Below are 27,295 nucleotides of genomic sequence, written 5' to 3' on the forward strand. Positions count from 1 at the left end.
ATATATCCCACCCACTAACCGGTGCTGTGATGAAGAGATTATCAGTTTATTATTTACTTCACCTGAGACTCTGATTGGTTTATGCCCTAAATGCACCCATGATTTGTTAAGAGATTAGGTTTTTTCCATCGATTAAAAAATAGCAAAAGTTGGTTCGGACACAACCTAAGTCCACCTGCGCCATACGCTTCAGACCATGCGCAGATCATTAACATGATCTGAAAACTATTTTTTTCATCTTAGACTAGATTAGAACAGAGCAGCAATTTGTTTGTGTCATGAGTTTTTAAATCAACCCCTAAAAGGGACTCTTACCAATAAGACATTGTCTTTAGTTAACTATGTTTTTCGCCATTTATATTAATCAACACAAGATCTCTTAGGTCACATGGTTTCTAATTTTCACACCCTTGCAGACTATAGATTAATCATGATTTCTTTAATGGGCTTGATGACTTGACTTGATTAATATCAACATTTGGGAATTGAATTCACATTCACACACATGCCAAACTTCACTTCTAATATAAACTATTCAGCAGTTACCCAAAATGGCATAAACAATGAGTGATTAAAACACAATTTTGCTTCTTGCTCTGTTTTGATGAAGTCATCACAGCCTAATTTGCTCAAAGCTCCTAGAGTTGGTCTGGATGTTCAAACCATTACATTTGGGGAAATCAATGTAAGAATGACTTAGACATCAAGCCACATTAAATGACTAGTAATTTAATATTCTGTCACTATTTACTTCTGTAAAGCCTGTAAAACTTCAGAGGAACAGCTTTTATAATACTTTTTTTTTTTTTTTTTTTGGTGCATGTGAATCCGTTTTGCACCTTAAAAGCTTCCTACACATTGTGATTGCATAGGAAAAGCAAGCAATACATTATTCCAAAATGTTTCACGTACCACAGAAGGAAACTCATAAATGTTTGGAGTGATATGAGGATGAGCTAAATGATGAACTAATCCCTTAAGCTGGGATAGTAGAAAATATTTTAACATTTGAAAAAATTGCATATCTTTAATCTCTTTGTTGCCTTTGTAAAAACCGATATAGTTTAAGCAGTAGCTGTGTACGCAGCTCTTTGTGTATTAATGAGATATTGGCAGCGTGACATACCTTCTTTTATCTTATCACTGTCCTCTTTCATCTTATCGCTCATGTTGGTCGGGTTGCTTAGTTTTGGGGGAGCTACTTTATACAGCAAAGCTAATCTGTATTATTAAACTAAAAGGTATAAAGGTAGATAAATGCACTGAAGACCTTTAAAAGGCAGTGTTAATGTAAATATATACATTATTGCCAGCAGCCTTATCCCACGTAGCCCATCGAAGCTAAGCAGGGCTGAGCCTGGTCAGTACCTGGATGGGAGACCAACTAGGAAAACCAGGTAGCTGCTGGTAGAGGTGTTAGTGAGGCCAGCAGGGGGCGCTCACCCTGTGGTCTGTGTGGGTCCTAACGCCCCAGTATAGTGATGGGGACACTGTACTGTCAAAGAGCACCGTCTTTGGGATGAGATGTTAAACCGAGGCCCTGTCTGTTGTCATTAAAAATCCCATGGCACTTCTCGTAAAAAGAGTAGGGGTGTAACCTTTTAAGGTGTAAAGCTCTTGGGTGTACAGTAGTACATATAAATAAGCGCTATATCCTCCTGGGACCCAGTAATAGACTTTTGTCCACTGTAGTGGACATTATATTTTAGTGAGTTTCTGTGACATCACACACGTCACAGTTTAGAGTCAGGATGTCCTTTATAGAGCACATTCAGGGCTTTGCACAGATACCAAATGTTTGGAGGTTTCACCAGGACAACAACAACTTCTTGGTCTTTAAAAATGGCTGACATTAATGTTTAGCACTCTTATGGAAATATGATAATATTTTGTAATTATAATTTAAATCTGATTAATTTTCTAATTGTTTGTTATAAATCAACATCTCAGGAAAATGCTATGGGGTTTCTAATCAAAATATGACTTTTTATTACAAAACAGGGCATTGATTTCATAAATGTCCACTGTAGAGGACACCGGGACATAAATCATGTTTATCAGGCATTTTGGAGACACAAACAGTAAATAGGGAAATAAATTACATAACAATATTCCTATGAAATATTACATATTATTATGAAAATGTTGCCAATTATTACTCCCCTTATTACACTTCTTTTTTTCATTACATGTTGCACCAAGAACACAATAATATGCAAATTAGATGCAATATACCGATACATTGTATTGAATGGGAAAATCCAAGTATGGCGATTTTACCCTCATATTGCATAAAGTAAGATGGTATATCAAAGCATTCAGTTATATCTTTTATAACATAGCTCAGAATCATCTTTAAAAAAAGTTTGTTTTAAAAAAATCCTGAAACTTAAAAATGTATTCGTGAGTTAAAAATAAATCCCATTGTTTTGGCCTATACATGCAATTTCATTTCATTAAAAAAATTTAACAACTGAGTCCTGGTGTCAACTACAGAGGACATATCATAAAATATGAATAAAATATAATTTTCCCAAAAAATTATGTGTCCATTTGTTTCTTATGCTCTAAACAATGTAATGACATGAAAAAATACAAAATTCGAAAAACTTTTTTTTTCTGGGTCCCAGGAGGCTATAAATGCCTCATTCATTCATATAACTTAGATATTTTGGTTACACTTAAGTTTTGGGTCCAATTCTCACTTTTAACTAGTTGCTTATTAGCATGCATATTACTAGAATATTGGCTGTTTATTATAAAGAACAAATGAATGCCTTATTCTGCATGACCATATTCTATCTACATCCTAAACTTAACAACTACCTTACTAACTATTAATAAACAGTAATTTGGAGCTTATCGAGGCAAAAGTCATAGTTAATAGAAAGAATTGGATCCTAATCAGATTTTTTTTTCTGAAATTACAGCCATATTTATCATTTTACAAACAATGTGGATCTTATCTAGCTTGACAACAGATACATTTACAATAAGATACCGAGATCAAAAATAAAAAATAAAATAGAAAACATAGCTACGGTTCATTTGGCAAATTTTAGAATATTAGAATTATTTCAGAAGAATAATGTGACACAGAAGACTTTATGTAAATAATGTGTGTGTATATATATATATATATATATATATATATATATATATATATATATATATATATATATATATATATATATATATATATATATATATAAATAACTGTTATTTAAATTGCTTTTACAGTTTTTTTATCAAATAAATGCAGTCTGTATATATGAAATACAAACAACTAATATGAAACGTGTATATACCACATTACTTTATTACCACATTCATGTACCATGATATTTAAATGGAGCCATATAGTACTATAATGTGACCTCCATGAACGTGTCCCAAAACATGATAGAACCAGTTCTTTTTGTAATGGTCTCTCCTTTCCTGCTCTCCTTCTCTCATAGTGTTGAGTGTCCGCTGTAATGTGTCCTGTGGTTAGGGATCAGTGATTGCTGTGGTAACAGGGTGCACAAATAAAATGTGCCTGACCGAGAGGGCAACAATCTGACCAATTACACGGCTTACTGCTCTCACCACGGCAACCCAGACATTAAAAAATGAGTACCGAACCACCTGGCATGGGTCACAGCTCTACCATGATAGATGAGGGAAAATACAAAGCCTGAACAGTTGATTGTTGCCCGTGTTTTGTCCTTTTGCCTCCTTCTCTCCATTTCCAGCTACTCTCAAACAGCGAAGAAAAGAAGAAAAAAAATGTTGAAGTTGATTTCTGCCTCCAGCGTAACGCACAAAAAGAAAAAAAGAAAAGAAAAACCATCAAAAGAGAGAGCTCAGGAACAAGCGGGAAAAGCAGAGGATTTTGCATAGGCCCCTCTGGGCTTTTTGGGTTGGGTTGGCGATGGCCTCTTAATAAAGGAGGATCTTAGCGAGCGGAGAGGGGAAGAGAGAAGCGGAAAGAAAGGGCGAATAAGAATCTGAGAAGACAAGGCAAAGGGGGGAAAAATGAATTAAAACCATCCTTAGCTCTGTAGCGCCGTACTAATCCTCCAAACGGAGCACGCTAACACCAAGTGTCCCATGTGACAGAGATAAAAACCTCTCTCTCGGCCGTTCTGTAGATTCCCCCATTTACAAGGCACTTAACTCTCTCAATCTCTCCGCCACCTCATGTCAAAAACAACTGTAATAAATGCTTCCAGGTTAAAATGTGTTCTTTGGAAATCTTTCACGGGACACTTTAGTCTTAGCATCTGCATTAAAGTGAAATGAGCCATGTCTGCAGTTGGAAGAGGATTATTAACTCTTATGAAGGAAGGCTGCTGTTGCAAACTTGCATAATGACCTAACGTATTTAGCTGAAATGTGACGCCTCATATGTTTAGACCGTTATAATGATACACATTATAGGATGAATTGTTCTAAGCTGTTTTGAAATGTGCTGTATGGTTTGTATGATATGGCTATGCCAGGATGTTGACACTGTTCTTTTCACAAGCAAAACCATAAAGCAACATAAAAATAGTCCATTTAATTTGTCATTTTTAAAGTCTTCTGAAGCCTTACTATATAGCTTTAGGTGAGGAACAGACTGACTTAAAAAAGCATAAGAAGTAGGGGAAGGTTTTAATTATTTGCTTGTCTGCTTATTTGTATAATAATAATGTGATAGTGTTAATGTATTTATTGTAAATATTATTAAATTGTTAATTAATTAAGGATTTGTTGTTACATAATTTATATTTTCTAAAATTAGTAAACATTTTAATTACTAATAGTAATATATAAATTGTAAATTAATACATTGTTTATTTTTGATTATTATTATTATTATTATTATTATTATTATTATTATTATTATTATTATTATTATTATTATTATTATTATTATTATTTAGAGTGGTGCAATAAAGATTCACTTAAAAAGATGAGATGCCTGTAATTTGCATCATTGGGAAACTTTAACTATGAGAGACAGAATTAGAAAATAACTTGAAAAAGAAAATCACATTATCTGATTCTTAAAGATTTTATTTGCAAATTATTTGTGCACCTACAAAAAAAGCAAGATTTCTGGCTCTCACAGACCTGTACCATCTTCTTTAAGGGGCTCCTCTGTCCTCCACTCGTTTCCTGTATTAATGGCACCTGTTTGAACTCGTGATCTGTATAAAAGACATCTGTCCACAACCTCAAACAGTCAGACTCCAAACTCCACTATGGCCAGAACCATAGTTCAAAAATCCCAGAACCACGCGGGGGACTTAATGAATGACCTGCAGAGAGCTGGGACCAAAGTAACAAAGACTACCATCAGTAACACACTACGCCACAGTGATGCAAATCCTGCAGTGCCAGACGTGTCCCCCTGCTTAAACCTGTACATGTCCGGGCCCGTCTGAAGTTTGCTAGAGAGCAGTTGGATGATCCAGAAGAGGATTGGGAGAAATGTCATATGGTCAAATGAAACCTTTTTGTTAAAAACTACTCCAAACCCTTCGTGCGGCCTTTTACAATGCCGATTGTGTCAAAGCAGCTTCACAGTGTCAAACAGGATAATATTGCAACAAAATTAGATTTGGCTGTACAGTCGTACTGGAGAAAACAGTGATGTTATCAGCTTATAATATATAAGTATGCTAATAAAAAATAATACAAACTATAAAAATATAAGAAAAAAATATTATTATATTAAATGATATTTACTTAAATTAATGTAATTCATAATAATATATAATTTTAAATATTATTATGTTAATTAAATGTTAAAATATTATTAATATTAATTATAATTTACTAATATCAACAATATTATAATTAATATACTAATACATTAGATGTGACGATAATTTGTATTATTATATTAATTATAAATATTGTTATTGTTATCGTATATAATAGAATGTAAATATAAAAATATGTTAAATTTGAATATGCACATTTGACGTTTAGTCTGCAGCACTACACTCGTTTCCATATAATTATATATTACATATCAAGATTATATAATGTACTCCAGCAATTTTTACCCAATTATGGCTTTCTTACTGCAGGTTATCAGATTTCTTACCGTCTGGATGTCAACGACCCCAACAAGTTCACCACGGTTGAGGTGGGGTCAAACGCACGTCAGTTCACAGTGACGGGACTGATCCCAGAGTCGGCGTACGTGTTCCAAATCACAGCGCGCACTCAACAGGGCTGGGGGCCGCCGGAGGAGGCCATCGTCGTAACCACAGAAAAAAGAGGTACTTTTGAAGGTCATATCATATTAAGGATGCTCTAACAAGTCAAAACCAGGTCCACCCGCTGCTATTCCTGTAGGCGGTTTATTTCTGCTCCAAGATATTTGATATGCAAATTTATAAGCTTGATCATGGTCAAAACTGTTGAAAACCTGCTGTACACAATCTACTACCTTCCTAGAACATTCTGTCATCGACTGATAGTTTACATATATTTTTTTAGCAAGTAAAAGGCCATGGTATGAGTAAAAGTAAGAGAAACGAAATGGTAATATTTCAACATTTAAGTGAAGCAATTTAGATGTACTTTATTTTATCCAGACATATTTTTTTAGGAAAAATTTTTAAAAGTATAGGTATCAAATATGATACATCAGGCTTTTGAGGAACTTTTTTTGTTCATTTCTTATTTTTTCATAAATCTACGTTTTATCACCCACAATAAAACGACAGAGCTACAAAACTAAGCATTATATAACTGATATTTACATCCATTTTAAAGTATGTAAGTAGTCTGCTATACTGTTATAAAGTTACCATCGATGTACATTACAAGCTATTAGAATTTCATATTACATTTTGGCCATATCAGCAACTGCACCAAATTACATATTTATTAAACAACATTTTTTTCTTCAAATATGCCCAAGTTCTCCTATATCTTACTATATGAGCCATAAAAACCTGATGTATCTAATATGTTACTAAAAATAAAACATAATCATATACATATATAACAAGCATTTTTGCCTAAAGGTTCAATAAACTGTTCCATTTCTGATTATTCTGATTCATTTCTTTAACAATGGCATCTTCAAATAAAGTGTAACCTCAGTTTTTTATTGATTTATTGTAGAATCATTTACAAAACAGTGACGAGTCGAATGTTACTGTGTCTAAAATCTACTCATGTAATTCACTGAAATGCTCATGTTACTTGGAGTCTGTCTGTCCGAATAGAATGTCAGCCATAAAGCAGATAAAGCATACTGTCAAAGCAGCACATGGCCCTTTAGAGCTTTGCTGCAGTTAAACCCGAGCTCAAAATTAGCCGCGAGCCGGGTCTGTGCCACATGCATATGCCCAGCAGTGACTCATTACACATGTCCCACAGAGCGTCCACAGCCCCCTCGTCGACTCGCGGTGCCTCAGAAAGGGGTGGAGTCTCATAAGCTTCGACTTCATTGGGCGGCGGGAGGAGACGGCTCTTCCCCAGTGCGCTACTTCACCCTGCAGACATTAGAGCTGCCGGATGGCGAGTGGAAGACCCACACATCCTCCATCGGTCATAATAACACCTCCTGGGAGGTGGATAGGTAACACACGAGCACATATCTCTCTCTGATTAGTCATAACTGCCTGTGCGGGCAACGGCTGGTACAAGAACAGTCACTATTTATAGCAAATTGTGCTTGTGCTCTGACAGACAGAAGACATTAAAATCTAGAGGATGGAGCTACGCTTGAGGTCATTGTTTGGATATGCAAACATGGAGATGTGGAAATAATTAAGATTATAATTCAACAAAGAAATCTTTTAAACAAAAAAGTTACAAAAAAATACAAATTTGGACATGGTAGCACTGTGTTTTTTGTGTTTTGCTTATTTTTTTGTGTTTTTATACATTTATTATGGTAGTGGCAAATTTTTTTATAGACTTTATGGCCAAAATATTTTTGCCGACCTCTTGTAAAAAAAAATAAAAAAAAAACTATATATACAGGTGCTGGTCATATAAGTAGAATATCATCAAAAAGTGTATTTATTTCACTAATTCAATTCAAAAAGTGAAATTTTATATTATATTCATTCACTACACACAGACTGATATATTTCAAATGTTTATTTATTTTAATTTTGATGATTATAACTGACAACTAAGAAAAATCCCAAATTCAGCATCTCAGAAAAGTTTAATATTACTTCAGACCAATGGAAAGAAAGGTTTTTTAGAAATCAACTGAAAAGTATGAACATGAAAAGCATAAGCATGTACAGCACTCAATACTTTGTTGGGGCTCCTTTTGCCTGAATACTGCAGAAATGCGGCTTGTCATGGAGTCGGTCAGTCTGTGGCACTATTCAGGTGTTATGAGAGCCCAGGTTGCTCTGATAGTGGCCTTCAGCTCTTCTGCATTGTTGGGTCTGGCATATCGCATCTTCCTCATTACAATAGATTTTCTATGGGGTTAAGGTAAGGCAATTTTACTAACCAATTAAGAACAGGGATACCATGTTCATTAAACAGGTACTGTTTGCTTTGGCAGTGTGGGCAGGTACCAAGTCCTGTTGGGAAATTAAATCTGCACCTCCATAAAGTTGGTCAGCAGCAGGAGGCATGAAGTGCTCTAAAACTTCCTGGTATACTGGTTGACCTTGGACCTCAGAAAACACATTGGACCAACACAAGCAGATGACATGGCACCCCAAACCATCACTGACTGTTGAAACTTTACACTGGACATCAAGCAACGTGGAATGTGTGCCTCTCCTCTCTTCCTCCAGACTCTGGGACCCTGATTTCCAGCAAATGCAAAATTTACTTTCATCAAAGAAAATAACTTTGGGCCACTCAGCAGCAGTCCAGTCCTTTTTGTCTTTAGCCCAGGCGAGACGCTTCTGACGCTGTCTGTTGTTCAAGAGTGGCTTGACACAAGGATGTGACAGCTGAAACCCATGTCTTATATATGTCTGTGAGTAGTGGTTCTTGAAGCACTGACTCCAGATGCAGTGCACTCTTTGTGAATCTCCCCAGATTTTTGAATGAGTTTTGTTTCACAATCCTCTCCAGGGTGCACTTATCCCTATTGCTTGTATGCTTTTTTCTACCACATCTTTTAATTCCCTTCACCTCTCTATTAATGTGCTTGGACACAGAGCTCTGTGAACAGCCAGCCTCTTTTGCAATGACCTTTTGTGTCTTGCCCTCATTGTGCAAGGTGTTAATGGTTGTCTTTTGGATAACTGTCAAGTCAGCAGTCTTCCCTATGATTGTGTAGCCTACAGGACTAGACTGAGAGACCATTTAAAGGCTTTTGCATGTGTTTTGAGTTATTTAGCTGCTTAGAGTGTGGCACCAGGTGTCTTCAAAATTGAACCTTTTCACAATGTTCACATTTTCTGAGATACTGAATTTGGGAGGATTTTTGTTTTTTGTACAAAAGTCCTATGGTTTTGGACCACTCCAATGAACACTCGATTTTTAAATATATATATTTTTATAAATATTATATACTTATATAAACAATCTTAATTTAGTGTCAAAATGACCCAAAGAAAGGATAAGGGTTAAAGGGCTTTTTTGTTTTTGTTTGAATATGCATCATGCTAGTCTATAAAGTACTATATAAATACCACAATTATGATCATCTATTGTCGGAAGTACCGACTTTTTGGCGTGTTCACACCGCAGGAACGCCTTTTGGGGGACTAAATTAGCGCCTCCCTTCAGAGTAGGATCTAACCCAGTCTCAGCCTCAGACGTCACACCCACGGACCGCTGGCTGAACACCTGGTGCATATAGCACACTTATCTGGAAAGACTTCTAGATTAAAGTTGTCTTCTGAATGGCTGTATTCTAAAGATGTCTTGGAGAAGTGCGCATCACGTTGTTTAACCTTTAGCCTTCTGAAGTCCATGCACTTGTTGACATTGTTAAATGCTGCGCTTAAATTACGGCACTGGAGGTCGGCTTATGTAACTTCAGAGTTCCTACTGGTGGTGCGAATGCAACCAAGAAATTGGGCCATAGTATAGGTCTTATAATGGAGTTCCTATAATTACCCAGTGTGCAGTGTGAAAGCCTCCTATTTAGTACTGTGGTATATGTCAAAGTCCCATTATCATCACTTTACTCCACAGTTCTGCCACTAGATTAGAGTGTCAGGATGAGACATGGGGTGAAAATGAAATACCCGCAATTGGACTGATTTAAACAAAGCTATTCAATTTAAAAGAATGAAATTACACAAAACATGTAGTACATTTTATATTATAGACATGCAGTGACACTGATGAGACATCATTAAGAATAAAAAGAGAGAGAAATCGATAATGTAGAGTGCGAGAGAGAGAAAGAGAGAGACTGCAATTATAATCAAACTGACCGTCAGGTGGCCCGATGTCTAATCACACATCCATTCAGCTCCACCCGCTCACTAACCTGTTTTCTCCTCTCTCTCCGTTTCCCCAGTGCTGCAGTGCTAGCTCATATTCTTTCACCCTGCCTGTTCGTTCTTCTCATCATCACCTGTCTGATTCATGTTGTCACCTTCGATCATGTCTCTAAATGTCCACTTGCATTAAGGCGAAATATATATTGAGTCAAAGGACTTGCCTCCTCGTAGCACTATCTTTCGCAACCCATTTTGTAATGGAACCATGGGAGCATTTCTGCATTCAGTACCACTTGATTACCCTCAGCCCACATGCCTGTCCATTTAATTACCCACATATGCCTTTCTCTGACATTCAGTGACTCATAAGCCATCTTCTTACTGCAAAGGCACAGAAGATGAATCTGAAGAGGCATGTATAATAAAAAAGTGCATTGGCACAGTCTTTTAAATTTGGTACAGAGACGCATGTTAATATATTTACCCAGAAATCACAATCGTGGAAAACCATCAATATGTTTGAAATACTATTCTTAGTATTTTTGCAATATATTGTTTGCATACTGTGCACGATATGCAGATTTTAGAATGGATTACTACAATTGTTAAAATGTAAAACAGAGCACATGCACTGGGTACTGTATCGCACTATGAAATCCACTTGACTTGACCTTTCATTTTAGTACAAAGTATTACTCATTCTTGGCTTATTATTTGATTGATGACATTTTTACATAAAAGTTGATTAAAAGTGCTTATTAATGGGGGGGGGGGGTATTCTAATTTAAATTGAAGTAGTATTTTTACATTTTAAAGAAAATTTTTGTGGAAACCGTGGTACTTTTGTCTAGGATTCTTTCGATGAATAGAAAGTTCAAAAGAACAGCATTTATTTTAATTTATTTTTAGTCTTTACTGTCACTATTTTCTTTTCTGAATAATACTATTCATTTAAAAAATAAATAAATAACTCTAACTGACCCCAAAGAAGTGAATGGTATTTATAATTTTATATATCTAATAATATATATATAATAATATATATATATATATATATATATATATATATATATATATATATATATATATATATATATATATATATGTAGTGACAGTAAAGATTAAAATTAAATTAAAATAAATGCTGTTCTTTTGAACTTCCGAAGTCTCGCACTCTACCTGTCTATCGATTTCTCTCTCTTTTTATTCTTAATGATGTCTCATCAGTGTCACTGATGTCTATAATATAAAATGTACTACACACTTTAATTGTATGGACCATTGTGAAGGACCACTTCATTAAAAAATTAAAATAAAATTAAAAACCTGACTACATTAATCATGCTTACAAAATTAAAACCTTAGTATAACCCCAGCAGGTTTTTTGTTTCTCTCATCTTGTTAATTGTTTTTTTAATTGTTCAGTCAAAAATAAATTAATTATGAATTAATAACGAGTTGAATATTACATTGTGATATTTTCAAACCTTACGTTTGAATATAGTTACAATGTAAAGATGTGCCTGTTTATTTCTAGTTTAGTTTATATGTTGGTACAGTGCTTTGCTTTAGTTTGTCTTGGTTTCTTTCTCTGTCACACACACACACACATTCTTCATAATTGCATGAACCGAGTGTTTTGAACCAAGAGGATGTTTGTGTTCAAACCATCTTGATTCTCAGAGGAGTAAATGCCTCCAGCTATTAAAACAGAAATGCCACTAACAGTCCTCGTCTCCAACGTCCTAATTATAAACACACACACACACACACACACACACACACACACACACACACACACACACACACACACACACACACACACACACACACACACACACACACACACACACACACACACACATAAACACTCAGAACGGCACAAGCATCCTCACAGTCCTGATTAGCAAATCCCTAATTGTGCACTTCACACACATGCACACACACACAGACTTAAAGTTTCCCTGATGGCCCACTTTGATATACATTACCCACAACCCTGTGTCACCTTTCCATGTCCTCTCAAAGTTTGAAAAGCAATAACAAATCTGTGCAGCTGACTAATATTAAACTATTAAAAAATGAATAAGGAGTATTCCTGATGAGCATGAAAATCTCAAGAAAAACTTAAGAGTTCTGTTCAAGGTTGAAGCAAGACTAGAGCAAGACATTATGGGTTGAGTAGGTTCAACAGATTGGGATGTATTCTTTTGACTGTATTTATGAATGCATTTTCTTTCATAGGTTGCCTATAGTATCACGTTCTCTCTCTGATTTTCTCAAAAGAAGTAGAAAATGCATCACTTATGGTATGTGCTGGTACATGGGAATAATTGTGTGTGTGTGTGTGTGTGTGTGTGTGTGTGTGTGTGTGTGTGTGTGTGTGTGTGTGTGTGTGTGTGTGTGTGTGTGTGTGTGTGTGTGTGTGTGTGTTGAAATGTATATCTTTTCTTGTAGGCTGAAGCCATACACCTCTTACAAATTTAGAATGATGGCCACAAATGATGTGGGAGACAGCGCCTTCAGCAAAGAAACTGAGCCAGTTACCACTCTGCAGGATGGTAATAGTAGATTCTGTGTGTTCTGCAAAGTGAATTATAATTTTTTAGAGTGCTTTTTGGATTTGTGAGAAATCTGAGTTGAAAATTATTATTTGTATTATTTTTTGAGAGCTGTCTAGATAGATAGATAGATAGATAGATAGATAGATAGATAGATAGATAGATAGATAGATAGATAGATAGATAGATAGATAGATAGATAGATAGATAGATAGATAGATAGATAGATAGATCATAAAGTATAAATGTTCATAAAGTATTATTGTATGTTCATATATGTATTATTATTTATGTATATATATATTCCTAGATTGATTGATTGTGTTTGATTAGTGCCAGATGAAGCGCCCGTCATTTTGAACGTCAAACCTTCAACCACAACATCTGTGATTGTCCAGTGGCAGGTAAAACTAGAGACTGCTTTCAAAAACATAAAAACATCCTAAACTTTTAATATAGTAGAATTATATTTATTATCAGTGTTTCTCTATACTCTCAATTGATTTTTTCATATGCATAATGGGATTCCCTTATTGGTAATTGTCCAAACAAGGCATCTTAGAAGGCAGTGTAACGCTGAAACAGCCTTCATGCTGAGAGCACGCCTGTGATGCCTTAAAATGTTCTCTAAGTTTTATAACTTCATCAGCTTTAGAATGAGTAGGTGTCACAAGAACTTTTCCTGTCTTTCCATTTAACTGAAGGTTCAGGGGTTCAAATTGTCCAACACCGTTTAATAGCAGACTTGTGTGCAAAGTATTCAGCGGGCCCTCTCAATGTTAATTATGTTTGGCAAGCAGGTTCTTAGCCTTACTCTTTACCCTCTAATTAGTTAGCAGTCATTTCACGTACCTCCTCAATCTATTCACACACATGCGGATACATTTACAAAGCTGGCCTGTTTTGACCCCATCTTAATTAACTTTGCCTATAACACTGATCACATACTAAATAAGACACGTCCATAATAGAATAGGGGAGTGAGAAGGCATGTTGGAGAGAGTCAGAGTAAGAACAACCAGATCAGGCCTTTACTGACCTGTGGTCTCAGCTAACTTGTCCTCTGTTGATCTGTGCTTTCTCCTGGGCTGACGTGCATTGTGCTTTAATTACTTTCTGTCACCGTCTCTAACTGCTAATTAGCGGGCAGCCGGCAGCATAGGTGCTGTCTTCAACATTCTTTCATTATGTAGCATCACAGGTCATATGCTGAAAAGTCAGGTGAATATTTCCTAGCCTGAGTTAAATAGAGTAATTAGATGGCGGTTTGGCACTTGGAGACTGACTGAAAGTCGATATGTCTGTCTGCAGCCGCCTGCAGAGGGAACTGTCAATGGGATTCTTGTGGGATATCGCGTGTATTACCGGGAACTTCCACGTGAGAACAACCCAGACGAACCGATGATGGAAACCAACCAATCAACAATCAGTCCTGAGATCAGAGGTCTCTCTCTCTCTCTCTCTCTCTCTCTCTCTCTCTCTCTCTCTCTCTCTCTCTCTCTCTCTCTCTCTCTCTCTCTCTCTCTCTCTCTCTCTCTCTCTCTCTCTCTCTCTCTCTCTCTCTCTCTCTGTCTTTCTATATTTTGATATATCTGTCTTTGCATCTATCTCTCTTACATTCACTGCTTGAATTCTGGTTTGAAAATGAAATTATTGTTTTGAGTTTTATTTTTGTTTCATTGTGAAATGTCTTGCTTTCATAATGATAATACTAATAAAAACAAATGTGATGTTTTTTCTTCTTCTATTCTCAAATCCATATTAAGCAGTGCCCCTTGTGTAATTTATCTCTTATTCTCTCTTTCTCTCTCTTTCTCTCTGGGTTTATTTCTCTACTCAAACAGCTAAGAGCACTTTTAAGACAGTGAGCAGCCCTTCATTAACAGAATTTGAATTAACGCGTAAGTATTTTTTGATATTATTTTAATTGCTGAGTTGTTTCAATAGTTGTAATCTTTGAAGTGTTAACAGAGTCACATTCAAGCCCGAAGGCTCTCAAACTCCCTGTTCTATCCTCTGATCTCCTCTACCTCTATAACAAACACTTCCCCTAGTCTTTACGCTTTGTTGTTTAGCCTCTGGTCCTGTCATGATCTGCTGTGAGGAAGGGGAAAAATGTAAATCTATTTTGTTCTCCGCCTCATTTCCACACCCTTCATCTCATATCCACGTCCCTCTTCCGTTGCCTAGTTTAAAATATTTTTAAATTCTTTCTCATTTTTTCTCTGCGTTTCTCTAAACTAGTACTTCAGCACTCTTCGTACTTTTGAGCTTCCATCTTATTTTTCTTCTTTAATGGTGTTTTTCAGAGCTCAGCAAGTACAGACGATACACGATTGTTATGACAGCATTTAATGTTGTTGGAGAAAGCCCTTCAAGTGCACCTGTAGAGGTTTTTGTGGGAGAAGCAGGTATGTGTTTATGCCTTTTTAGGATCAATCCAATGTCTAAACTTGAACCACAAACCTACAATAAGTTCATGGTAAACACAAAGTGCTTTTTTGAAATGTAGTTGTTGTTTGCTGATATCTTCTCATCTGACCTAAAATTAAACACAGTATTCGATATTTGGTCTGGTCTGAGTCGGCAATGCTAATGAGAAGTACATTCACACATGAGTGAGATGAATATTATATGCAATTATTCCTCAAAGTCACCTGTTTTATCTGGTTATCAACTGTATGGGAAAGAAAAGAGGTGCTTGAATCGCCTAGTGTGGACCAATTAGCTGCAAAAACTATTAGATAACGCAGAGCGGATCCATTTGCGTGACCTATTGATACACGCCATAGACCGGTTTCCACTATGCAGCGCAAATCAATTTAGCCAGTGATGTGCTGCCTGCCGGGGTATTCATATAAAAAACAGTCTGTTATGTCTTCCCTGAAGGTAAACATATCATTTTGGATTTGTGTATTACCTCACTGTGTAAATATAGACAGAATTTGCTGTATTTATATACTCCCCATATACGAGCTCTTACATGAATGCTGTACACAACTCAAATAGAGTAGATATGACCTTCTTTCAGTCTATAGGCTGTGTTTGTGTGTTAACATGTATTGCAGTCCATGTCAAAGCTAATTTAACTATAAACTCATCTAGGTAGAGCATAATGAAAGCCCATTACCTAAGGTAATTTAAAAAATGAGCCATGTGCATAAATCAGATTAGTGTGCACATCTGACCTCTTCGAAGGATCCGAATGAGAGGGATGGCACATCATTAAATACAACGTCCCTCTGGCATGACTTTAACACACAAAGACAACAAGGCCATCTTAATTACATATCTCTCTTTATAGGAGTGTAGACTGAGCTGAAATGGGGAATATGACACATACAGCCCAAAGTCACACATAAAATAAGACATGAAGCCCAACTAAACAACTGATCTATAAAACGCATGTCTGTATGGACTGGGGAAGGAGTGTGATTATACAAAGAAATGGCGTATATTTTTTATATATACACTATATTGCCAAAAGTATTTGGGCACCCCTATAAACCATTCATTTTAGGTATTCCAATCACTTCCATGGTCAAAGGTGTATAAAATCAAGTACCTAGGCTTGCAGACTGCTCCTGCAAACATTTGTGAAAGAATGGGTTGCTCTCAGGAGCTCAGTGAATTCAAGCGTGGTACCATGATAGGCTGCCACCTGTGCAAATTAAGTCCATTTGTGAAATTTCCTCACTACTAAATATTCCACGGTCAGCTGTTAGTAGTATTATAACAAAGTAGAAGCAATTGGAAATCAACACAAACTCAGCCACAAAGTGGTAGGCCACGTAAAATCACAGCGCAGGGTCAGCACATGCTGAGGTGTGCAGAAGTCCCAACTTTCTGCAGGGTCAATAGCAGACCTCCATATACTTTGTGTGGCCTTCAGATTAGATCAAGAACAGTGTGTAGAGAGCTTCATGGAATGGGTTTCCATGGCCGAGCAGCTGCTTCTAGGCCTTACATCACCAAGTGCAATGCAAAGCATCGGATGCAGTGGTGTAAAGCACACCACCGCTGGACTCTAGAGCAGTGGAGACATTCTCTAGAGTGACGAATCACGCTTCTCTGTCTGGCAGCCCGATGGAAGAGTCCGGGTTTGACGGTTGCCAGGAGAATGTACTTGTCTGACTGCATTGTACCAAGTGTTAAGTTTGGTGAAGGGAGGATTATGGTGTGGGGTTGTTTTTCAGGGATTGGGTTTGGCCCCTTAGTTCTAGTGAAAGAAACTCTTAATGCTTCAGCATTCCAAGACAATTTGGAACAGTTTGGGAATGGTGCTTTCCTGTTCCAACATTACTGTGCACCAGTGCACAAAGCAAGGTCCATAAAGACATGGATGCGAGTTTGGTGCAGAGGAACTTGACTGGCCTACACAGAATCCTGACCTAATAACAATAGAACACCTTTTGGATAAATTAGAGCGGAGACTGCGAGCCAGACCTTTTCCTCCGTCATCAGTGCCTGACCTCTTAAATGTGCTTCTGGAAGAATGGTCAAAAATTCTCATGAACACACTCGTAAACCTTGTGGAAAGCCTTCCCAGAAGATTTGAAGCTGTTATAGCTGCAAATGGTGGGCCAACTCCATATTAAACCCTATGGATTAAGAAAGGGATGTCATTAAAGTTCATGTGCATGTAAAGGCAGACATCCCGAAACTTTTGGCAATATAGTTTATATGTTATATTGTTTATCTCCATGCTAACCAAGGCTGCATGTATTTGAATATTGTAAAAAGTGTAATATTATTTGAAATAGCTGTAAATGTAATATGTTCCTCCAGCATTTGATCTGGGATCTGTAATCTGTGATCTTTGATCGTGACAGCTGGCCTGTATACAGAGACATTACATTTCAACATTTTAGTGTGTCAATAAATCACTAAATCCCTTTCAGTTTAGTCACTGTCTATTATGCTACAGAGAAATGTCATCTGTATGAGACTGTCTATGCAGTAAATGGTTTTCCCACTGTGGTAGTCTAGACACGTGTTTGATTTGTTTGTTGCTCAATTTAAAATCATAATTTTGTGTGTGTTCATAGCTCCTTCGGTGGCTCCTCAGAATATTCAGGTGAAGTCTATGTCCTCCAGTCAGCTGGACGTAGAGTGGCAGCCTCCACCTGTCGAAACACAAAATGGAAATATTCAGGGATACAAGGTGACAATAGCTTTTTAATAAATACTTTTTTATCCATATTCATGCACAAAATACATGCACAGAATGTCTAATACATGCACAGAATGTCATAAACTGAAATGATTAAATACTGCGGTCATTCACAAGAATCCATCCTGTGATTTTGGTATTATAGGTATAATTGTATATTATTTATTGAATGTTTTAAATTGTCAAATGCATATTTTCACCCCTAGAAATGACCTATAATCCCATGCACATTATGTGTTTGCACATTGTACACTATGTGCCAAAAGTTTAAATGCATGAATACGTAATGCACAATTGTTTAGTCAGTTGTGAGCCCTGAATTTTATGAAAAGTATTTCCAAAATCATTCAGGCAGTCCATCTGTTTACCGGCATAAATAAACTGTCGTTCATCTGCAGTCTGTCTTCCCTTATCTCACTGTCATCTGTTGATTTCACCACATTAGCTTCCACTGTTGTTTTCCTATTTATGCCATCTGTACATCTGTCTCTCACAGACATTTGAATGGGAATTGGTTATGAATCCTTCTGTTCTGTCCAGAAACACACAAAGTATCAATTCACATTTCATATTTCATTCCTGTTTCAGTGTGTGTTTGAGTTTTTAAAGAATTAGTTCACTCCAAAATGAAAAAATTGTCATAATTTTCTTGCCCTAATGTCATTCAAAATCTGTATGAATTTCTTGGCCATGAAACACAAAAGGAGACATTCTTAAAAATGTACTTAGTTGCTCAATGAAAGATGAATGTAGCATTTAAGCTTTCAAAATATAGCTGTATATTATACAAATATCATAAATATAAGAGTATACAGTTCCATAACAATTTTTTTTTTAAACACAATATATAACTTGGCTAAAGAGGGGTAAAAAAACAACAACAACAAAAACATGCATTTTGCAGAAGAGCATTTTTTTGGTTGTGCTTTTGGATCTGTGTGACTGTGTGCATGAATATGACACTTTACAATATATAATGCTTTACAATTAATTATTTTAGAGAGTTACACATGGCAATTTATCTGCTCAATGAAATACCTTACTTACTTTTACTACTTTTAAAATCCCTCAGTTCTTGCCACCTCCGAAAAGCCACACCAATGTTGATTCTGGTTTTATTACGAGCTGTCACGTTCTCTTTTTGCCAATAGACTCTCCTCTATTCAGCGTTTGTTTAAAACGGGTGATTCCTCAGAGGCTTGAGATTTAGCTGTTCCATGTCAAACTTTCTCACTCTTTGTGACGACTAACCTATGCCATTCCCACACCATACATACATCAAAGTAGCCAGGGCAACTTTTCTCTATTTACGGATATGACGAGACACACGAGTGATGCATGTACACAATTTCCCAGCGACAACCATTCTGACAGGGCTTAAGTATATACACTTATAACAAGCTTACTATAGTGAATCAGGGTAAGACAAAAACACATTATGGAAGAAGGATTGATGATGTATTTACTCATTATTTAAATCTTGTTAATTTTTAACCAAAACAAGTTACATTGGGTACCTTTAAAGAAATCAATATATTTATTCAGCAAAGATGTGTTTCATACTTTCAGCAAAAGTGACAGTAAACCCTTAATGATGTTATGAGACCTTTCTATTTCAAATAAATGTTGTTCTTTTGAATTGTGTTGAGCACCAAATCAGCATATTAGAATGATTTCTGAAGGATCATGTGACACTGAAGACTGGAGAAATGATGCTGAAAATTCAGCTTTGCCATCACAGGATAAAACTACATTTTAAAATGTATTAAAATAGAAAAGTTATTTTAAATTATAATATTTCACAATAATAGTCTTTTTACTGTATTTTTATTTTAAAAATGCATATTTGGTTAGCATAAGATCCTGATTCTTTAAAGGGTTAGTTCACCCAAAAATTTAATTGATGTCATTAATGACTCACCCTTATGTTGTTTCACACCCGTAAAACCGCTGTTTATCTTTGGAACATAGTTTAAGATATTTTATATTTAGTCCGAGAGCGTATGCAAGTGTATGCACACTTTACTGTCCATGTCCAGAAAGAGAATAAAAACATTATCAAAGTAGTCCATATGTGACATCAGTTGGTTAATAAGAATATCCTGAAGCATCGAAAATACATTTTGGATCCGAATCATGAATCAATACACTGATTTATAACTGTTTGAATCTTTATTTGAGGATTGAAAATAAACACGGAAGAGAAGACAATGCTGAATAAAGTTGTAGTTTTTGTTATTTTTGGACCAAAATGTATTTTCGATGCTTTAAGAGATACTAATTAACCAACTGATGTCACATATGGACTACTTTTATGATGTTTTTATTCCATTTCTGGACATGGACAGTATAGTGTGCATACACTTGCATACGCTCTCTGACTAAATATAAAATATCTTAAACTGTGTTCTGAAGATGAACAGAGGTCTTACGGGTGTGGAAAGACATTAGGGTGAGTGATTAATGACATCAATTTCATTTTTGGGTGAACTAACTCTTCAATGACTTTTATGAAGTTGTCATAAATCTCCAGTCTTAAAATATAAGTTTTTAGAGTTTGAGCATTTTCATTTTTGGGTGAATATTCCTTTAAGTTTGTATGTGTCATTCACTTCTTCCCACAGATCCATTACTGGGAAAAGGACAGGCAGAATGAGACGGAGAAGGAACTAGTTTTGTTTGTTCCAGATACATCAGTGCACCTGAAGAACCTGACATCCTACACCACTTACCATGTGCAACTGTCTGCGTTTAACACGGCGGGGGACGGGCCACTCAGTGCAGCCCGTAAAGGACGCACCCTGCAGGCTGGTGAGTCCCGCTAAGATCCTGTTACGCTCATCTAGATGCGTGCGCGCCAGCCAACCAACCGAGACGTCCAAAACATTGTTAGACATGTCATTTCTCTGGCATTACTGCTTCCAGTAAGAAAGTAAATGTGCCGCTTGTTTCTATAACGCTATTTAAGAGTCTTAAAGCTAAATTTGGCAAATAGAAACAAGTTTGGTTGAACCATTGATTTAACATTTGCTGTAACGCAGATTAAATGTATACAGGCATACTGTGACAATTTTAATTAAAGTAATCTTCTGGGCTCAAGTTCTATCCACTCTAGACGGCATTGGTGTTGATTATCACTGAATACAATTTTAGCAAAAAAACAAACATGTAATGCACTTAAGGAATGTTTAAAGACCAAGACATTGTGGTTTAAAAGCAGATATGTATAGCTTATATTTTTGTAAAATCACTTAAAGTGCCTCTATTATACTACAAAGGATTTATAATTTTGTTTTGAAGGTCTCCTACAATAGATTTATATGCATGAAAAAAGGTCACAAAACAATTGTGAGTTGAGCCGTGAGCCTGCTCTGCTCTGATTGGTCAAATTGCCCAGTCTGTTGTGATTGGTCCACTGCTTACCACTTAGGAATCCACATTCGGATTATAATATTATGAATACATGGATGCACTTTATTTTTATGAATATCCTGCTCACTTGGGGAAGACATTGCGTTTGTTCCTTAATTTCACCACGGATTCGTTTGTAAACAAGATTTGCAGACAGGATGAGATTACATGAATGAATGAAGCAACACACTAATGTGAGTAAAAATGTTTTTTATATGTGATAGTATTGCATTGTTCCATATCATTTGACATCTATTGTATGTACGTGTCTAACAGAACAAACTTTAGCACGCTGTCAAAGGCTGAAGAATCCTTTATTTGTGGTGTTGTTGGTTCATTGTGATTCGGGATTCATGTATGGGCCCAACGTCCCGGAGCTGTGTGTGTGGGTGTGTGTGTGCACGCACACGCGTGTGGGTGTGTGTGGTTCGTGCTTATATCCACCGATCGGGTGGGCCAAGTAATAAAAAAATAACATTCCAATCAATTGCGGGTCAATGAGAGAGATAAATCATATTTATCATAAAGATATTTTGCGAGTCCTCGATTAAGTTCGGTTGCTGTTATCCCACACGCTTTCAAAACAATCCCTCAGGTGTACTGACAGGGGAGCCAAAGCTCATTAAATATGCAAATCTTATCCAATTATATATATAGAATATAAGAATATATTTTCTTCAGTCAGTGTCACATGATCCTTCAGAAATTATTCCAATATGGTAATTTTTTTGTGGAACTGACCCCAAACATTTGATCAGTAGTGTATTTCTGTTATTTATATATTGTTTGTTTTCTTTTTATGGAAATTGGTGGAAAAAAATGTGTATACAAGAATATTTTTGAGATTTAGGCTTTACTAACATCTCTTTCTCTCTCAAGCTCCTGGAGCGCCCAGTCATGTGGTGTTTTCGGAGGTGACAGGAAGCTCAGTGAATGTGTCATGGGGAGTTCCTCTGCAGCCCAATGGAGTGGTGGAAGGCTACAGAGTGCTCTATGAGCCCACCGCACCAGTTCATGGTGAGCCGGATGAAGAGAAAGCAGCACTGCTGTCACTCTGTTTAATCCAAAACTGTTGTCCAAACTGTAATAAAGTCTTGAATTAAATATTTTTAGTTTTGAGTACAGATATATATTATACAATATTCATAATGACCCTTCATTTGACAGGTGTCAGTAAGACAGTTACAGTGGAGATCAAGGGGAACTGGCAGCGCTGGCTGAAGGTCCGTGACCTGATGAGGGCCGTGACATATCGCTTCAAGGTTCAGGCCAGAACCATCAGTTACGGACCCGAACTGGAAGCCAATATCACTGCAGGACCAGTGGAAGGTATGAGTAAATGTGAATAATAACTCATAATAAATAAAGAAACACCCCCTGCAGTTACAGACAAAAGAGCCAGAGGCTTTCTTTGGATTAAATTAATTGTTGAATATGAAATCACTCCATTTAACTAGTGCTTTTGTAAAAAAAATAATTAAAAAAAAAACATTTTCTAAACCCTGGGACCCATTAGAGAGATGGCATTTCATTATTTTAATTCTTAAAATTAGTTTGAGATAGAAATTAAAATAAGGCTGTGTGAACTTCATGGTTTGATTAGTGCACTGTAATGGGAAAGTGATTTTATGTAGCCTTTGAGCACACTAACACTGTGCCTTCATTGTGGCGGGATGTTGGGTCTTACACAGACAGCCCTCAGTTTAGAATGTTCTTCAGATGAGATGCAGTTGATTTATGTAGCGGTGGACTCTGATTGGTCAGTATGGATTATGACATAGTATATTAAACTCTTGTGTAATTGGCCAGAATTTTGAGCAAAAAATAAAAATTACTGTGGCGATTGAATGTTTCCCATGCTACCAAATGATTAATTCATATACCATAGTAACAAAGGGTTAGTTCACCCAAAAATGAAATGTATGTCATAATGACTCACCCTAATGTTGTTCCACACCCGTAAGACCTCCGTTCATCTTTGAAACACAGTTTAAGATATTTTATATTTAGTCCGAGAGCGTATGCAAGTGAATGCACACTATACTGTCCATGTCCAAAGGGAAAAAAAATAACATCAAAGTAGGCCATATGTGACATCAGTTAGTTAATTAGAATCGATGCTTCAAGTTAATAGAACTTGAAGCATCGAAAATACAGTCCCTGACAAAAGTCTTGTCGCTTATCTATTTTCTAGAAATACCTGATATTAACCTGACTTTTAATTAATTCATTGGTGTTAGAAATAGCTCATATGAAAAGCTAAAACCCTCCCAAATGATGTTTAATGCACTGAAATAAATAATGTTCACAGAAAAAATATTTATCATTTAATCAAGACGGAAAGGTCAAATTTTGGCAAGACAAAAGTTACGCCCTGCTAACGCGTGCAGTGTGAAACCGGCCTTAGACAATACTAGTCTAAAATGTGATGTTGAAAGTGTATGTTGCTGATCATCTTAAAAACATTAAATGGTTGAAATTAGTTTTGTTGATAAATACAGTTAATTTTCCACTTATGAATTTAAAAAACTACATTTAGTTAGTTACTCTTTCTTTCTTAATTTTTTTTATTTTATTTTTTTAATAGATGAGCCAGATAGCAATTGAATGCAGCCAACAAGTTTCCAGTATAAAAAATAAGCTTTTCTTCTATTTATACATTTCTTTATGAATTATTTATTTATTATTTTTTGCCAGTATAAAAATGTAAGTTGATTTTCTATTTATGAATTTATTTACAATTTAATATAATTGTATTTTATTTAATTTATTGTTTAATTATTTTATTTTGCAAAGCAAATGCAGAGAAGTTTTTTTGTATTCTTTAGTATTCTTGTATATATTCATATGCATATTTATTTGTGAACTTTTCCAAAGCGTTAACAAAAAGCTTCATACAGTTAACAATTAAAATTATAACTTTTTCCCCACAATATTTTTCCCCTTTCTGCCGAATAAATTAAACATGTATACAATATTAATATAACAATAATAGTAATGATAATAATTAATTAATAAGATTACAAAATAGGTTAATACACTTTAAGATAATGTACACATTTACAATTGAACATAATATCCTTGTATGAAAAGGATATCAAATTAAATCAAATCTTTGACATATTTGTGTTCTGTATTTTTGTTGCTGTTATTTTTTCATGGTTCAAAAAAGATATATAAATTTATATATATATATATATGGTAATACCATAGTCGTTTTTTTCCTAGCGATGTTACTATTTTGGTTAGTGATTGTTCATTGCCCCACACACACAAACAAACAGTCTGTCTGTGTTACATGGAACGAGTAAATTGAATCATGACATTTAGGATCAGCTAGTTTATTTAAAAGGTGAAAGTATCTGTGGGAAATGAAGTGTGATAACAGTATAGTGAATGTGTTGTCAGGTCACAGTAACCAATAAAGAGCATGTTTTGAAGAAGATGTACCCCTACGGCTTCATTGTGACCTTTATGCAATCTAAACTACTTTAAAATGGCAGAGCTGCCTGTTTTACACTACTTAGTTGCAAGCTGTAGAGAATATTTTTAAGAATTATTCAGTCAGCCTGACGCTTGAAGCCTGTATTCAGTTTGAAATCCAGCATATAGCGTCCGGTCTGGCAGGTCATGTTAGTCAAGCTCGCATCATCTGACTGTCAGCTGATTACATCTAGCTATAGGAATACGACGACATCTATCACAGAATTTTATATATATATATATATATATATATATATATATATATATATATATATATATATATATATATATATATACAGTATTGTTCAAAATAATAGCAGTACAATGTGACTAACCAGAATAATCAAGGTTTTTCGTATATTTTTTTATTGCTACGTGGCAAACAAGTTAAGTGTAGGTTCAGTAGATTCTCAGAAAACAAATGAGACCCAGCATTCATGATATGCACGCTCTTAAGGCTGTGCAATTGGGCAATTAGTTGAATTAGTTTAAAGGGGTGTGTTCAAAAAAATAGCAGTGTGGCATTCAATCACTGAGGTCATCAATTTTGTGAAGAAACAGGTGTGAATCAGGTGGCCCCTATTTAAGGATGAAGCCAACACTTGTTGAACATGCATTTGAAAGCTGAGGAAAATGGGTCGTTCAAGACATTGTTCTGAAGAACAGCGTACTTTGATTAAAAAGTTGATTAGAGAGGGGAAAACCTATAAAGAGGTGCAAAAAATGATAGGCTGTTCAGCTAAAATGATCTCCAATGCCTTAAAATGGAGAGCAAAACCAGAGAGACGTGGAAGAAAACGGAAGACAACCATCAAAATGGATAGAAGAATAACCAGAATGGCAAAGGCTCAGCCAATGATCACCTCCAGGATGATCAAAGACAGTCTGGAGTTACCTGTAAGTACTGTGACAGTTAGAAGACGTCTGTGTGAAGCTAATCTATTTTCAAGAATCCCCCGCAAAGTCCCTCTATTAAAAAAAAAGGCATGTGCAGAAGAGGTTACAATTTGCCAAAGAACACATCAACTGGCCTAAAGAGAAATGGAGGAACATTTTGTGGACTGATGAGAGTAAAATTGTTCTTTTTGGGTCCAAGGGCCACAGGCAGTTTGTGAGACTACCCCCAAACTCTGAATTCAAGCCACAGTACACAGTGAAGACAGTGAAGCATGGAGGTGCAAGCATCATGATATAGCATTTGTTTCTCCTACTATGGTGTTGGGCCTATTTATCGCATACCAGGGATCATGGATCAGTTTGCATATGTTAAAATACTTGAAGAGGTCATGTTGCCCTATACTGAAGAGGACATGCCCTTGAAACGGTTGTTTCAACAAGACAATGACCCAAAACACACTAGTAAACGGGCAAAGTCTTGGTTCCAAACCAACAAAATTAATGTTATGGAGTGGCCAGCCCAATCTCCAGACCTTAATCCAATTGAGAACTTGTGGGGTGATATCAAAAATGCTGTTTCTGAAGCAAAACCAAGAAATGTGAATGAATTGTGGAATGTTGTTAAAGAATCATGGAGTGGAATAACAGCTGAGAGGTGCCACAAGTTGGTTGACTCCATGCCACACAGATGTCAAGCAGTTTTAAAAAACTGTGGTCATACAACTAAATATTAGTTTAGTGATTCACAGGATTGCTAAATCCCAGAAAAAAAAAATGTTTGTACAAAATAGTTTTGAGTTTGTACAGTCAAAGGTAGACACTGCTATTTTTTTGAACACACCCCTTTCAACTAATTGCTCAATTGCACAGCCTTAAGAGCGTGCATATCATGAATGCTGGGTCTCATTTGTTTTCTGACAATCTACTGAACCTACTGGTAACTTGTTTGCCACGTAGCAATAAAAAATATACTAAAAACCTTGATTATTCTGGTTAGTCACATTGTACTGCTATTATTTTGAACAAGACTGTATGCTTATTCATAACTGTTTAAATCTTTGTTTTGAAATCAGACCTTCACCATATAAGTCATTATTTTGTTTTGTTTTTTGCACACAAAAACTATTCTTGTCGCTTCATAAAATTGTAGAATCACTGTAGTGAGATGGGCTTTGTAACGACGTCTTTAGTGCCTTTCATGGGTCTTGAGAGAAGAAATGATATTGGTGTCAATGAAGGCCATCAAATTTCAACAAAAATATCTTTATTTGTGTTCTGAAGATGAACGGAAGTCTTACGGGTGTCAAACGGGATTAGGGTAAGCAATTAATGACAGAATTTTCATTTTTGGGTGAACTAACCCTTTAATGATATCTGCAATACATCATGTTGGTTCT

The 27,295-nt window shown here is 35.9% G+C and overlaps 1 protein-coding gene across 2 annotated transcripts in view; it reads left to right on the forward strand.

Annotated features, from left to right (window-relative positions):
- Window positions 1-27,295, forward strand: part of sdk1b (sidekick cell adhesion molecule 1b) — a 299,372-nt gene that overhangs the window by 258,538 nt on the left and 13,539 nt on the right. For both annotated transcript variants that reach the window (XM_067442041.1, XM_067442042.1), the window contains 11 exons: window positions 6,066-6,260; window positions 7,372-7,573; window positions 12,831-12,934; window positions 13,268-13,338; window positions 14,246-14,378; window positions 14,779-14,835; window positions 15,244-15,345; window positions 17,983-18,098; window positions 20,732-20,918; window positions 22,398-22,535; window positions 22,686-22,847. In XM_067442041.1, coding sequence (XP_067298142.1) covers window positions 6,066-6,260; window positions 7,372-7,573; window positions 12,831-12,934; window positions 13,268-13,338; window positions 14,246-14,378; window positions 14,779-14,835; window positions 15,244-15,345; window positions 17,983-18,098; window positions 20,732-20,918; window positions 22,398-22,535; window positions 22,686-22,847 — 1,467 coding nt within the window. The remainder of the gene's footprint in view (window positions 1-6,065; window positions 6,261-7,371; window positions 7,574-12,830; window positions 12,935-13,267; window positions 13,339-14,245; window positions 14,379-14,778; window positions 14,836-15,243; window positions 15,346-17,982; window positions 18,099-20,731; window positions 20,919-22,397; window positions 22,536-22,685; window positions 22,848-27,295) is intronic.

Source organism: Pseudorasbora parva, chromosome 4 (genome assembly GCF_024679245.1).
Source record: "Pseudorasbora parva isolate DD20220531a chromosome 4, ASM2467924v1, whole genome shotgun sequence".
In the NCBI taxonomy this organism is placed as follows: domain Eukaryota; kingdom Metazoa; phylum Chordata; class Actinopteri; order Cypriniformes; family Gobionidae; genus Pseudorasbora; species Pseudorasbora parva.